Source organism: Staurois parvus, unplaced genomic scaffold, assembly GCF_062004578.1.
Source record: "Staurois parvus isolate SC_StPar_1 unplaced genomic scaffold, SC_StPar_1.0 ptg000387l, whole genome shotgun sequence".
Taxonomy (NCBI): domain Eukaryota; kingdom Metazoa; phylum Chordata; class Amphibia; order Anura; family Ranidae; genus Staurois; species Staurois parvus.
In genome coordinates, this window is record NW_028318183.1 from 6,749,686 (window position 1) to 6,766,152 (window position 16,467).

The 16,467-nt window shown below is 40.8% G+C and overlaps 1 protein-coding gene across 1 annotated transcript in view; it reads right to left on the minus strand.

Annotated features, from left to right (window-relative positions):
• USP12 (ubiquitin specific peptidase 12) overlaps positions 1 to 16,467 on the minus strand; it is a 109,938-nt gene that overhangs the window by 8,403 nt on the left and 85,068 nt on the right. The window contains exons 4-8 of the mRNA XM_089685827.1: positions 10,582 to 10,811; positions 7,764 to 7,840; positions 5,963 to 6,046; positions 2,895 to 3,092; positions 280 to 358 (exon numbers count right to left, since the gene is read on the minus strand). Of these exons, the coding sequence (XP_089541953.1) occupies positions 280 to 358; positions 2,895 to 3,092; positions 5,963 to 6,046; positions 7,764 to 7,840; positions 10,582 to 10,811 (668 nt within the window). The remainder of the gene's footprint in view (positions 1 to 279; positions 359 to 2,894; positions 3,093 to 5,962; positions 6,047 to 7,763; positions 7,841 to 10,581; positions 10,812 to 16,467) is intronic.

The following is a 16,467-nucleotide window of genomic DNA, read 5'->3' on the forward strand; positions in this document are numbered from 1 at the left end:
ACTGACCCAGCAAGCCTTATGCCAGCCTTCTCTAACCCACTGCGTATTAGACTAACCCTACACACTGTACTTCTTAAAAGCCATCACATGCTCACCAAGCTCACATACTCACAGCCTGTCAAACCATACTGAAAGTTCTCTTCTAAGGCCCCTGCCGCAACTTGATAAGATAATCCACCATGCATCACCATCATTGCAGTCTGTACCCCCATAACATGTTTCCAGCCTGTATTCACATTGTTTATTATATTGTGTAACCACATATAGAAAATAATTTACCTCTACAATGTCATCATCAAACAACAGCCAAAAATCATGACTTTTCACTATTGCAATATAATGTCCTCTGTTGGGACCACTGTATAAAAAAGGAAAACAAGAAACAGGTTACTAGGTCATAAAAGAGAACAAGATTAAAACATTTTTCAGAGGAATGTTAAATTTAATGGCGCTTATGTGCATTCCCTCCTCATCCGGGATCAGCCTGGAGCATGAAACCACATTTGATGACTCAGGTGTCCACTGTGGCTTGCAAGTGATGGAACAGTTGTAGAAAGGACTTACAGAAGGGAATGCCTCCGAGCAATCTGAGCATGGCAGGATATTTACTAAACTTAATACATTTATTTATTTATAATGTATTTAAAATGGCTCTCCAAACCGTGGAATACAACCTTTTTTGGATATCAGAACACAATTGGCAAAAGACTTTTAGGTCCTGTTCACAATGACATTGTTAACAGTTGTTTGGGGTGTGCTTTTGTCTATCAAAGCAGCCTAACATGAATAATATTTACAGAGGACAGAGCTATTCACATTTGGAAAAACATGTAGTGTATATATTCCTTTGATAACATGCATGCGCACGAAACGCACCAGGGAGGAGCCTGCCGTACTGACGTCACGCCCCCGCATCCTCACGGAGGTCCGGCGGCCATTTTTGTGATTGTTTGCTGCCAGCTTGTTTTTTTCTCTGTTACCCACGTGGATGTCTTTTACCTTATGCAATAATAAAGTACTACACTATAAACGCTCCTTTCGTGGCTCGTTTGTGCAAGCTATTTTCCCTAAGGTGGAATATACTGTTTCTGCTGGCTCTGTCCATGGTGGAGAGGTACCCTGAGCCATCCTGTAATGCAGCTAGAGGCCAGTGGTGGTGTTTGAAGTATTCCCTGTAATGCTGTGAGAAGCCAGTGGGCTTCACAGCCAGGTGCCCGCTGCGCTTTGTGAATGGCCCTGTAATCTTCTGGGACCTGTAACGTGTCCCAGGAGATTATGGGAGGGGAGGGAGGGGGAAGGACAACTCTGCAGAAGTGGGAGCGGGTACCTGTCAAATTCAGGTACCAACTCCCCCCCACTCCACTCCATCTCCTGTACTGTGTCCGCAGTCTCTGGTCATCTCCTGTACTGTGTCCGCAGTCTCTGGTCATCTCCTGTACTGTGTCCGCAGTCTCTGGTCTATCTCCTGTACTGTGTCCGCAGTCTCTGGTCTATCTCCTGTACTGTGTCCGCAGTCTCTGGTCTATCTCCTGTACTGTGTCCGCAGTCTCTGATCTATCTCCTGTACTGTGTCCGCAGTCTCTGATCTATCTCCTGTACTGTGTCCGCAGTCTCCGATCTATCTCCTGTACTGTGTCCGCAGTCTCCGGTCATCTCCTGTACTGTGTCCGCAGTCTCCGATCTATCTCCTGTACTGTGTCCGCAGTCTCCGGTCATCTCCTGTACTGTGTCCGCAGTCTCCGGTCATCTCCTGTACTGTGTCCGCAGTCTCTGGTCATCTCCTGTACTGTGTCCGCAGTCTCTGGTCATCTCCTGTACTGTGTCCGCAGTCTCTGGTCATCTCCCGTACCATGTCTGCAGTCCACTGGTTCAGAATATTTTTTTTCCCTGTTTTCCTCCACTAAAACCTAGGTATATCTTATGGTCAGGTGTGTCTTATGGAGCGAAAAAAACAGTGCTGAAGCACTGTGTAAGAACAGCTTTCATGGCATTTGTTTTTTCACCTAACACACAATTTTTACCGCTGATGATCTCCTTCAGCCTCTTTCAGGGCTAGTTAACACTAGATGCAGTCCAGTGCATTTTTTTTCTGCATCAAAGCATGCACAGTGTTTTCCATGTATTCCAATGGCTCTAGTTCACATCAGTGCAGTCAGTTCCTGATGCAGAAAAAAAAAAGTAGAACATGCTGCATTTTTTCTGCACATAACCTTACCGGAACATAGCAAACTGCATCAAAACTGCACTGAAATGGAGTGTAGTGTGAACTGTAAGCAAAAATGTATCCAGAATGTATCCGGAGTGCGTTTTTGTGGTGTGAACTGGCCCGTATTCATTTTTTGTCTACATGCGCTTGGTTCCTTGCCATCTGCACCTAATTGCTCTGGACTATCATCCAGATAGTGACCATAGTGTTGGCACAACCACTTGTACCCACCTTCAGGAAAAAATACTGCAAAGTGGCAGGAAACCGTTTTCACCCCATAACAGGAATTGTCTGAACAAGGACTTTAATCAGCTGGATAAACATGTAGCACTTTAATAAAAGCTGCAAATTTTAAAAACTATTGAAATCACAATAACATGTTAAAGCCTAAATTTTAGCAACCATATTTAGAATGGGGTTAGTGCAATGCAGGAGAATCTGTCAGATGCAATTCATATCAACGCATTTTAGTGCAGTGTGTTTTGAAAAAATCCCACTCCGCGCATTTTTGATGCGGTTTTCATCATGTACATCTTGCATAGAGATGAGTCATAATGAGTAAAATACATAAATATACTGCAGCAACTGAAAAACAGAGGTGTTACTAGGCGCTCAGACCAGCAGCATATAGAGTTTGACCAGTGTAGCACAATCATCATGATCTGGTCAAGCTTTTCATTGTACCTACCTTCCACAGTGGACCACCACAGCTACCAAGTCATACATTCTGTCTGGGTTGGTGGCATCTCCTGATGTGTTAAATAGCCGAAGCTCTAAAGGAAACACTACTCTGTATGACAGCTTTGTATATCGATGCAGCTGATCCATGTATTTAAACCTCTTTAAGTGGAGAGCTAAAATCATAGGCAGCTTTTTTACTTTCATCCTGAAATCAAAGAACAAAAGGATTTTAAATAAAAGGAAAGGCTATTTGTCAATATTTTGCAAATCAAAATGAGAGAACTTAACCCAAACGTTTAATCTGAAAGAAAAAATGAGCCCCCGAGCAGATAAGGTGGCCCCAGCATGCATTTTAAGGAGTATTTCTAGGACTCTTGCATACAGGACATTCTGAAAACTCTCCTAGAAGCTTTTCCTTCTGACAGCAGAATTTTTGCTGAAAAACGCCTGACGCTTATAAAAGTTTAGGCACATTTACAGGAGTCAATTGCTTGTGATTAATTTAATTAACAAAATAATAATTTATTCTAGCTATTGAAATGATTAAACGCTCAAGCGCCAAATGCGCCTAGCATTAACATACTAGTTTGCATGTTCTCCCTGTGCCTGAGTAGGTTTCCTCTGGGTACTCTGGTTTCCTCCCACACTCCAAAGACGTGCTAGTAGGTTAACTGGCTGCTGCCTCAATTGGCCCCTAGTATGTGCATGTATGAATGTGAGTTAGGGACCTTAGATTGTATGCTCCTTGAGGGCAGGGACGTAAATGTACTATATATATATATATATATATATATATATATATATATATATATATATATGTAAAGTGCTAGATAAATTGAAGGTGCTATATAAATACCTGTAATAAACGTGTTTACAAGCATCAAGCATTTTTCCTGGCCAATCGTTGCTGCTCCTGAACACACTGGCAGAGGGTTTTTTCTCATACCTCTCAACACTGCATGGACACACAAACTAACATGGAGGGGCATTTGAAAGCAGGGTAAAAAAAAAAAAAAAAAGACATCTAACACCCCTAAAAGCGGCAGTAAAATCGTCCTGTGTACAGGAGGCCTTAATCTGACTGGAGTGTACCTTTAATGCATTTTACACATTAGGCCCCAAGCACTCTAGACATTTTTGCTCTCTCTCCTAGACACCTTCCCTTCTGGCACTGTTGTTTCAACAGAAAAAACACTTGATGCCTGCAAACACATGTAATACATTTTAGGTGTGTCAAGCGGTTGGGTGTTAATTCATTTAATTGGGCAGAATAGTATTTTTTTTCTGGCCATTGAAATTAAGGAACACTCAATCGCTAATCATGCATTTAGACCTGTTTTCAGGTGTCGTGTTTTTTTTCTGCCAAAATACCGCTGCTCCTGGATGTGTTGACAGTAGGGGTATTTTTGGCACCTAAATGGACATGTAGGCAAAACATGCAGGGGCATTTGAGGGCAAAAAAAAAAAAAAAAAAACGACCCAAAGAACAGCAGAAAAGTCTTCCAGTGTATGAGGCCTTATGTTTTTCACAACTTGAGGTAACCAATCATGCTGCTAAATAGACCAGTATGTTTATGTGAGAACTTTTTCACGATCTCCAGTTGGGAGAAAAAAACCCTTCCTGACCAGGCCATTTTTTAAATTACCGTGCTGCGTTACTTTAACTGATAATTGTGCGGTCATGCAACGCTGCATCCAAAATACATTTACATCCTTTTTTTCCCCCACGAATTGAGCTTACTTTCAGTGGTATTTGATCAACTGTACGGGTTTTTATTTTTTGCGCTATAAGAAAAAAAAAAAAAGACCGAAAATTTTGAGAAAAAAAAACAATATTTTTTACTTTTTGCTATTAAACATGTCCAGTAAAAAAATGTAAAAGATCAAATTTCGTCATAAATTTACGCCAAAATCCCAATGTGTGTAAACTAATTGGTTTATGTGAAAGTAATAGCATTTACAAATGGTGGTGTATATACTGTAATTTTTTTTTTCACTAGTAATGGTGGCAATCAGAGACTTATAGCGGGACTGCGGTGGGCATTCTGACACTGGAGGGAACTGACTTGGTGTCACTGACATCCCCAGTGACACCAATACAGTGATTAGTGCTACAAAAAAAAAAAAAAGCACTGACACTGTACTAATGGCACTTGGCAGGAAGGGGTTAACATGAGGGGTGATCAAAGGGTTAACTGTGTGCTGGGAGTGGTTTACTGGAGGGCGGTATGTTGGTGCTTCACTGTAAGCACACTGGTCTGGATGGCTGTGCTGTACATCCAGAGCAGTGTGCCTGAGCAAACAGGGACGACGACTAAACAGGGAGCAAACAGGGACGACGATTAAACAAAGCAGCCCTCTTCCCTTTGGAGATCCTCGGTAATCACCAGGCAGCGTCCCGGTGATTGACAGCAGTGGACGCAAATGGCAACATGTGCCCCGTACCCGTAAATGCGAAATCACGTTTCTACAAGTGATTTTGTGCACCCCTGCCGCCCTGTAGCAGTATTTCTGCTATAGGGGGGCGGGGAAGCGGTTCAAACCCAACTGAACGGTCAGTTTAAATCAGATAAATACATTCCAGGTGCATTAAAACAAAAGGCGTTCAATTTCTTACACTTTGTTTTCTTTCTAAAGAGTCACATCCTGAGTAGAAAGTTGTCCTCCAACATTCTGCACAGTGAGACCCTAGCTCTCTGTGCAAAAGCAGGGGTCTCCCTGCAAAGGTTCACCACATCCTGTACTGAGTCAGACCCATAGCTCTGCAATCATCAAAGCTTTTGTTTGCTGCTGAATGGAGAGCTCTGGCTCTGACTCAATAAGGGAATGTGTCAAACCTCTGCAAAGAGACCACTGCTTCCCCACAAAGAAAAAGAGCAACACTATCCAGGATTCTGGAAGAGAAAATGCTCAGACTGTGGATGATTTTTTTAATTAAACAATCATTACGCCTGTACATATCTTTGTTTGATGCTCCTGGAATATATTTGGCCAGTTTAAAATAAACATTCAGTTGGGCTTCAGCACATAGCTGTGACCCTAAATAAAACATATATATGGCTGTAAATACATTACCGTTTATGTGCTTCCTGTTTACTGCGACATTCTTCACAGTAATATTTATATTCACTACAAAGGGTTTCCGTGTTGCTAAATCCCCTAAAATGACCAAAACATCAAATGGTGATTTATGATATACGAGTTAGTGAAATCATTAGATAAAGCTACATAAAATAAAAAAAATTAAAAAATTAAGAAGGAATTACTAGACAACAAAAGGATTACCCCCAGTGATGTCCTGTATATATAAAATACAATAAAAAAAAGTGAGCGCTCTCTAGTTAGCAGCTGAAGCACTCAAGGCAACCAATATAAAACCTTGTCAAAAGCATAAAATAAATATGTACTTCCCTGTGCGCTCCAGACAACACCACCCACCTAGAGGGAGGATTATCCTTGTCCCAGACCAGATCCATATCCATAAAGGAGACCTCTACTGGTTCATATAATGTGTATTTACATTACGCATCTGGTGAGTGCGTAATTTTACCACACTATTTGAAGTACCACTACTGGATTTTACTGTGATTCCGCACCTTTATACCTGCACAGACTGTCACCTTTATTTTATAATATCAGCGCTGAGCGAACTATTGGCGCTTTATAAATACTGTATAATAATAATAATATCTTGGGCATTTATTTCATTTTAATTTTGATAATTTTTATTAGTGGACAAACAATCATTATACTTTTAAGTAATTTAGCACTGCACTTATTTATTTTATGATGTCCTGTATATAATGAATAAAGGTAAGTAAAATTCTGAGCTTGCAACACTGTCTTAAACTGTATAAGAGTGCTTAAAACAAAAGTATTCAGTGAAATTATCTGACAATTTGCCTGTATTTGGAGTGCAATCATATTGGCAGTCCTTGAATAACTGGCATCAAAAACACACTAAAACGTGAATGGCTAGACATTTTTTGCAGACTTCTATTTATCTCTACCGAAAGGCAGCACAAGCATCATAGGATGTAATGGGGATTCAGTATATACAAGCTGAGTAAAGGCCAATGTGTAGGCCAATCTACATGGACAAATTTAAGATGACCAACCCAAGCCCCAAAGAAGAACAAAAAAAAAACAAAAAAAAAAAACAAAAAAAAAAACTACTGCTAATGACTTTCTACCAACCAGGATCTGATCAACCAAGATAGACAGTAAGCCCGGGTTCACAGATATGTGGTGCGGTACATCGCATGTGATTCGCACAGGAACCGCATCGCAAATCACATGCGATTTGTGTGCAGTGTGATTGGAGCCATACATTTTATATGGCTCGAATCACACTGCACCAAAAAGGTGCAGAGCCCTGTTTTTGGTCCGCACTAGAATAGGATCGCATGGGTATTCACATCTATGCGATCCAATTCTGCACATCGCTCAGCATTTTGCGGACCAATTTTGGGGTGTTGTTAACATACACACCCGCAGCAGTCCACATGAACGGGGTGCAATTCTGAATTCGTAGAGAAAACGCTGCAAATTCTGGACCGCATTAGTGTGAACCCAGGCTTAGGGAAGAGAAGGCAACAATTGTTTGAGGACTATAACCCATAGGATTACAAAACTAGGTATTTTACACATAGGCTGCATTCCCTTTCCAAGACAAAACTAACAGTACTGGGTGGAGGTCTTCTTTACATGTCAAGACCATTAACACGGTAAACATTTACATCAAATTTCTGCTAGAAAACAAAAAAAGAAATAAAACAATATGGTGAAAGAAACAATCTGACAGCTTTATAGTAATACACAATTACTTGACATTATTTAATTTAATGAAACAAAATTTGTATGTTTAAATAATTACCTTAAACAATGAGTAATCGATGTATTTTGTTCTACATCAACAGAAAGGTCTAGAAAATCTTCATCTTTACTGCTTATCTGTAGAACAGAAAGGTATTTAGAACTTGAAATATTAAATTTAATTTGACGTTGACTGCGGATCGAGAAAGATAAACTTAGCTAGCAAAGTACCTGGACTTGAGTGCTTTTTACGTTCACTGTATTCATATTTTATGTGACTATCACCTTTTTTATATTTGTGCATCTATACTGTAGTATGGTTAATAAAGATTTAAACATTAGCCACTAGAGGGATCTATGCACTTCTCTGCAGTCACTATGTTTTCCTGCTTAACAGCTGTTGAGTAACATTCAGGGATGTACACATTGTGTTGTCTGCATATAGCCCATATCCCACATCCATTGCACAGGGACTATAATTGCCAACACATTATACCATGTGGCAAAGTAAATAAAATAGTGTATTATAGCTACATTATATCAATGGACAACCAGTATGAAAACAATTAACCACTTGCCTACCGGGCACTTATACCCCCTTCATTACCAGGCCAATTTTCAGCTTTCAGCGCTGTCGCACTTTGATTGACAATTGCAAGATTGTACCCATATGAAATTTTTAGCATTTTTTTCTCACAAATAGAGCTTTCTTTTGGTGGTATTTATTCGCCGCTGGGCACTTTCCTTTTTGCGCTATAAACAAAAAAAGTGCAAAAAAATTTGAAAAAAAAGTTTCTTTGTTTCTATTATAACATTTTTCAAACAGGTAATTTTTCTCCTTAACTGATGTGCGTTGATGAGGCACCACTGATGGTAACTGATGGTAACTGATAGGCAGCACTAATGAGGTGTCACAGATAGGCGGCACTGAGACAACACTGACAGGTGATACTGACTGGCATCACTGCTGGGCACTGACTGGTGGCACTGCTAGGCATTGACTGGCACAACCACTGGGCACTGACTGGTGGCACAGACTGGCAGCACTGATGGGCACATGTGGGTGGGCACAGGTGGGTGGCACTGCTGGGCACAGGTAGGTGGCACTTCTGAGCACAGGTGTGTGGCACTGCTGGGTGTCACAGGTGGGTGCACTGCTAGGCACAGGTGAGTGCACTGCTGGGTACAGGTGGGCGCACTGCTGGGCACAGGTGGGCGGAACTGGTGGGTGGCACTGCTGGGCACCGATCATCAGGGCACTGATCATCAGTGCCCTGATGATCAGTGCCGAACCCTGCTCTGACAACTGCCAGTTTTCGGCAGTATTTTCCTTGCGCTCTGACAGCGTGAGGAAAGTGCAGCCGAGAACCGGCAATTGCATTTCCCGGTGATCAGCGTGTCATTGGACATGGCTGATCACACGGTAAAAGGCCGCTGTGATTGCCCTTTTACCACATCACGTGATCAGCTGTGTCCAAAGGAGATCGCCGGGTGTGCGCCCCCGGGGGCACGCAGCAGAGCGCGTTCTGGGAGGATGCCCTCCCAGAACTGGCCGGCCGCAGTGTAGCCGTCATTCGGCTATCTGCGGTCGGCAGGTAGTTAATTTACCTATGTAGGTAAAATTAAATGTATATGAACATTTTCCACATATATAATGGTCTTTATTGTCCAACTGAACCTTTAAAGCCTTTAGTTTAAATCAGCTAAGCATATTCCAGGTGCAGCAAAACAAAAAGTGTTTGATGTTATATAGTTTTTCTTTCTACAGCCACCTCATCCTATGTAGAAAAGCCTCTCCTTTGCAGAAGCTGCAGAGTGACCCCCTTGCTCTCTGAGGTCTGACACACTTACTACAGAGTCAGACCTATAGCTCTACAATCAGCAAAGCTCATGTTCCCTGTTGATTTAAGTGCTTTGAGCAACACAGAGCATCAGCAGACCTCTGCCAAAAGATCACTGCTTCTCCACAGAGAGGCCAGAGAGGTTGTGACTGTTTTGGAAAAAACTTTTAAAACACTTTTTTTTTTTTAATTATTATTATCATCATCATGATACCCTTGGTTTTGATTGCCTGGATTGTATTCAGCCAATTTAAACTATAAGTGTTGTTGCAAAGGGTCTGACTACTTATGTTAATGTGATATTTCATTTTTTGATTTTTAATAAATTCACAGACATTTCTAAAATTCTGTTTACACTGTCTTTATAGGGCACTGTGTATAAATTAATGAAAAAAAAATGAATTTAAAACAACCAAAGTGTCAGGCTGCAACATCACAAAATAGAAAAAATGAAGGGGGTCTAAGACTGGCCATACATTATACAATTTTCTTGAGAATTTTGCTTTAGATTTACCAACAAACATAATATGAGATCAAACCTAAACAACACTTTCATATGTATCCAATTAGGCAGGCCCTTGCGCTACATAGTTGAAGGTAAGTCTAAACAGAAAATGGTAAGAAAATTGTATATTTTATGGCCAGCCTAAATACTTTATGAATCCGCTCAGGAAAAAAATGAAAATGTTGTTAGTGAGGTGTGCTTAAATGCGCACACAAAACAGAAAGCACCTGTAACATGTTAATGTATATTTAAATCCAAAACTTTTGGTTAGATGTAGATAGAAATAGGGAATGTTTTTTTTTTCTTTGCTGTGTCTCATTGGTGATATTTCCCTTCAAGTGACAAGAAGTGAAGGAAAATCTCCCAGAGGGGACAAAAAACTAAAAAAAAAAAAGGAGGGGGAAATCTCTTTTTAAACAGCTGTCATTGGAAGATGTTCTCCTACCTCCTGTTCTGTTGACAGCTCTTAAAATTAGATCAGAGCAGCTATTACAGCAAAAGGCTTGCCACAAATATTAATCAAAAAATCTTACCGTTTCACAAGTAAGACACCTTGTTTCATTAGTTAATGTTCCCTGAAAGATCTCATGAACCCATGTGGGGTCTGGTGTGCTGTTGTTGTTCTCATTGTCGATGTTACCATTCGGTATTCGACCATTTTGTTTCTCTTGCTTTCTCTCTTCCTGCAAAATGTCAGCTATTGTGTTGAGCAGGTAGTTTAGGAACTCATGGGCATCCTGCTGCATGTAGTTGTCGAAGAGTTCTGAAATTGAAGTAACAAGTTTCCATCAGTACCAAAACAATATTTCTATAAGATGTGTTCTTATGAAAAATGGTCAAAGCTTTCTATATAAGGATTAAAAATGTAGACTGTGATGATCTGTAGGTACCCCTAATAAAACTGGGTAGGTTTATATGCAGGTTCAACAAATCGGAAGACTGCATTATTTGGGTGGCTCACTCCTAAAGTGATTTCAGGTTTGGATATTTAAAGCTCAACACCACTTAGTTTTGAATAAAACGAGGGTTGGGTTAAGACATTTTTTTTAGTTGTGTGCGTCTTCAGAGCAGATATCCCTCTCTTAGTCCTTGTGCCATCAAGAAAGATGGAAAACCAGAGTCACTGTCAAAGACAGCAATAAAAATATGAAATATTCAAATCTTTCCACACTGTACTAACAAAAAAAAACACAAGAAAAAAAAAAAAGTCTGAGTGCCCGTTAACCACTTGCCTACCGGGCACTTTTACCCCCTTCCTTTCCTGACCAAATTTTCAGCTTTCAGCGCTGGCACACTTTGAATGACAATTATACGGTTATGCAACACTGTACCCATATGACATTTTTTATCATTTTTTTCACACAAATAGAGCTTTCTTTTGGTGGCATTTAATCATCACTTGGTGTTTTATTTTTTGCACTATAAATGAAAAAAAAAAAAAAAAAAAAAAAAAAGGTTTTCATTGTTTCTATTATAAAATTTTGCAAACAGGCAATTTTTCTTCGTCACTGGTGTGCATTAATGAGGCTGCACTGATGAGGCGGCACTGGTGGGCATTGATGAGGCACTGCTAATGCTGCACTGATATATGGCACTGAAGGGCACTAATAGGTAGCACTGAAGGGCATGTACTGGCGGCACTACTAATCAGTGCCCTGATTATCAGTGCAGATGTCTGCTTCCGGTTACCAGAACTGTGACAGCGTGAGGAAAGTACTGCTGATAAGCGGCAAGTGTATTTACATAGTAGTTAGCTGTGATTGGACACAGCTGATCACATGGAAAATGCCGGTGTGATTGGCCTTTTGCTGTGTCATGTGATCAGCTGTGTCCAAAGGACACAGCAATCACAAACAGCGCAGGGTGCGCTCCGCTGGGGACGCGTTCTTGGAGAACATCATATGGCTCCCTCCCAGAACTGGACTACCGCGCTGTAGCCATCATTCAGCTATAGCGTAGTAGTAAAATGGTTAAAAAGATTTCCCATCTGTTTCAGGTCTGTCTGACAATCTGTCACTGGAACAGGGAGATCTACCCAGTGGGACATGGGAGGACAAAAAAAAAAAAAACCCCGACAAGAGGCTTTACTACTTCCCAACCCTATTGAAACAAGAGTTTCAGTTGGATCTGAGCTTGCAATAATACCCTATGCTGTGCTTTATTAAAGTGGAACTTTAGTCAGCAAGTGCCGTTATCATCTAGAATCCAGTAATACACAGACTCGCCCTGCTCTGCATATGCTCAGTTGCTCTAATTTTTTTGGCACTGTGCTGAATATGTGTAGGCAGATCTGTTGACAGCCTAAAGATTTACTGCTGCTCATGGACTCTGGGCTTTAACAAAATGGCAGCCTCCAGCAAAAAGAAAGAGGAACAATGCCGGAGGCAATTTACAGCACGCACGCATTTTGGCAGTATAATTATTCATGTAGAATGTATGTTCCTTACTAAAGAACATTATATTTTATCAAGCTGTTAGGAGTAAAGTTCTGTTTTAAGTTATGTGGGCATATTAAAGCATTCTGAAAATATGTATTGGTCTTGGAGTCAATGTGAAAACTTCTGATCTTCCACCGACCTCAATTAAATTATCTATGTACGCTGGGTGCCAACTGGTTTTAAGGTCCTGGAATTCACCAGCTCTCATGTGAGACTGGTCAAAAAGGAAATGAGAAAGTCATGTATGCTATACCAGTTGTTATGAACCTTAGGAAGACCAGAGCCCGGTAAATTCTTCCAAGACCTTCAATGGCCCAACACAGCCGTGATCAAAGGGTAGGTCATAACTGACCCGTTGCCAATACACATTCTAAAGCTTTTCTACTCTACCCATAACAAAAAAAATAATTATAAATTACAGGTACACTTTAAAGTGATTCTAAAGACTTACATTAAAAAAAAAAAAAAAACAACATCTATACTTCCCTGCTGTGTGAAGTGATTTTGCACAGAGCAGCCTGGATCATCCTCTTCTTGGGTCCCCGTCAGGTGCTCCTGGCAGTTCCTTCCTGTCGCGTGCCCCCACAGCAAGCAGCTTGCTATGGGGGCACCCAAACGTGTATTCCCAAGCAGCTGCTCTCTGTGTCCATTCACACATGGAGCTGTGGCTCGACCCCGCCCCCTCTTTCTTCTTATTGGCTTACTGGCTGTGATTGACAGCAGTGGGAGCCAATGGTTCCACGCTGCGGTCTCAGCCAATGAGGAGAGGGAGTCCTGGGATAGCCGAGACTCCAGTGCACAACGCTGGATCGAAAGGGGGCTTAGGCGAGTATTATTGGGGGCTGCTGCACAGAGAAGGTTTTTTTACCTTCATGCATAGAATGAGTGAAGATAAAAAACCTTGAGTCTTTACAACAACTTTAAATCAATAACTTATATTAAGAAGCTATAGGGCTGCTCCATTAAAACTGAAGAGAGGAAAAATAGCACACGATTGGTTGCTGTAGGATACAACTCCTATCAAATGCTTGTTTATGGGTTCCCCAAAAATAAATAGTGAAACCTGGTAGTTTCCTATTAGTTACAACTTCTTTTTTAATGTAAGTTAAGTCCCAGGAGCAGTGCCTCTTCATCTGCCAGTCAGAATGGATACAAACTTGGAATGGATACAACAAGCAATTTCAAACGGAGTATCAACAAAGGAAGCATTGTGTCTGACAGACAGAAGAGAAAGGTTTTCAGGATAAGGGTGGTGTGCAACTCCAACAGCAGAAAATAAATGCCAAGGAGGAAAATTCAAAAGTGAGTGCATACCTCAAGCTAACCACTCCTCAGAGCCGCACACACATATCCTAGGAGTACATTGCATGCTTTCAATGCCAACCTAGTCGGATCAGAACACTGGCTAAATGGTTAGCACTTCCACCTGGCAGTACTAGGGTCGTTGGTTTGAGTCTGGGTACTCTGCTTTCCTCCCACACTCCAAAGACATGCTGGCAGGTGAATTAGCTCCTGTCTAAATTGACCCTAGTATGTGTATGTATAAATGTAAATTAGGGACCTCACATTGTAAGTCCCTTGAGGATTAGGGACTGATGTGAATGTACAGTATATGTAAAGCGTTGTGTAAATTGATGGCGCTATATAAATGCCTGTAATAAATAAAATAAACCTACCATGTGTGCTGCAATTCACCTGCAGGAGGTTTGTGTCATTTTCAGAGCATCTCTGTGCTGATCAAAAAGATCAAAAAGCTCTGAAGTCACCTGCTGGCTTCTATTGGCCTCCCCCAAGTTGTCGGTGCTCCCTCCCATCAGCTGCAGCAGTCGCTGATTGATACAGGTATCCGCAGCTTAGCAAACACAAGAATGAGCACCTATCCATTGGAATGGGGATGTAAAGGATTGTTCCTGAGAGTGCCTGGAGAGACCTGTGGAAGCAGAGGATCCAGTGGGATTCATATTGAGCGCATGTTGACCTCTACTTTCTATGGGTCAGCAGTTAAGGTGAGCATGCATGCCTGAAGGTGGAGGAACACGATAGATTTGCACACCTGTTGAAGTCACTGGTGCATTACTTTAAATGTTGGAAGAAAGATTGTTATATCACTGCTGGACTGTTTTTTGCACTTTATTAAGTGTTATCTATCATTCACCATTTATCTGTTTTTTTGTATGTTCCGTAGAGCAGCTTTTTTTTTTCCCCCTCTCTCTTTCTTTTAACACGCACTTTTTGTGAATATCCAGCCCAGTTGAACATTTACTTGATTCATCACATTTATCCACTGGTGGGCTGATTGCTCAGCCTGGCATTTGTTTTACATTATTTTATAATGTTTTTGTTGATTTTCACACTTTATGCTTTAGGTCAGCCGGGTGTTTACTGCCATTGTGATCGTGTTTTATTTCTGATATACGTTTTACATATTTCACGGTTTTTGTTGTTTTTTTTTTTACACTTTATTCTTCAGCTCAGTTCGGTCTTTATTGCTACTTGATTTTGGTTTAATTTTGATATGTTTATTTCACATATTGTGATTTAGTGACTCAGCCAGTTTTTGTTTTATTTACTACTGACTGTTTCACAGATTTATTCTATTACACATTGGGTTTGATGCTCAGGAGTGTGTTTATTATTATTGTATTTTCTTGGGTCGCTAGGGGGCAGCGCAGCACTATTCTTGGGGAGTTTTACTGATGTGGGAACACCTTTAGGTGCTTGCAGCAGCTTATCATTTATTTGTGGCAGCACATAAGTAATATATCCTTATTAAGGTCAGCCTTACTTGCCGTATCTGGCGCTGCAATTGTCAGTACTGAAAGAGAACCGATCCAAGTCAAGCCAAAAAGGAAAAGCACCAACATCCCGTGCTGAGCACTCAAGATCCACAATAAAGAAAAGGGGGCAGATGGATTTTTAGACTTTATTAGGATCTAGTCCTAAATTACTTCCCATAAAACATTATTTTCATTTGTGTTGGAGACAGCGCCATTCAAGGCCTCTATAGATGTGAACAGATGTGTGCAGCACAGAGGCACAGCAAGCTTTGATTATTGCAGTAATCACCATCCTGTTGGAGCTTCAGCCAAAAAAATAATACAAATTCCTTGTTTGCAGCTTAGAGTTATAAATATGCATCAGGTTGAGCCTTAGAGTTTAAGATTCTACATGAAAGCCTGCTTAGATACATTACATATGCTAAAACTAGAACACGTATACAGTATTACACTTGAAGAGAAACTATAATTTTTTTCTGGAAATGTAAAGGACAAAAACATAAAATGTGAAGAAAAAAATAAATCAATAAAGGTACAGTATATATGAAATTTAAAGTGTTACTAAACCCAGGACCCTGCATTCATTATATCTGGTCTCTCACAGTACACAGAACATGGAAGTGCAATTATTTTAGTAAAAATACAACAGTTAGAGCAGTCTTGTGACTTCCAGCTGAGCACATGTTAAAGCTTGTAGGAGGAGTTTTCATTCTGCTGTAGGAGGATGCAGAACCCCTGACCTCTGGACAGTGCTGATTGGCCCTGTGCTAATCACATGCACTCTCCCAAGGAAAAAAAAACTCTCTAGCAATACACACCAAACTGAGCATGTCTCCACACTATATGTCTCATCAGGAGATTAGAGGGGGGACACTGGAAGAAGGGGAGGATCAGAGAATTCAGGATCAAACAGGGTTTTTACACAATGCAGAGGATTAACCCCTTAGGTTCCACAGTGAATATAACAAGCATGCTTTACTGCATATACAGACTGATTTTACTGTTGTGGGTTTAGTAACACTTTAAACAAATCACTAGTCCTAACAGAAAATCTAAACATAACTTCATGGGAGGAGTGTCCAATATAGCCCCAAGAGAAAAGTGTAGCTGCAAGGCTCCTGATTCTGGCCTTAATCCTGGTTTACCAATCAGTGCAGGGAACCTGATTTTTGACAGGACCGACCCCCCTTCCAGTGTTGAACCA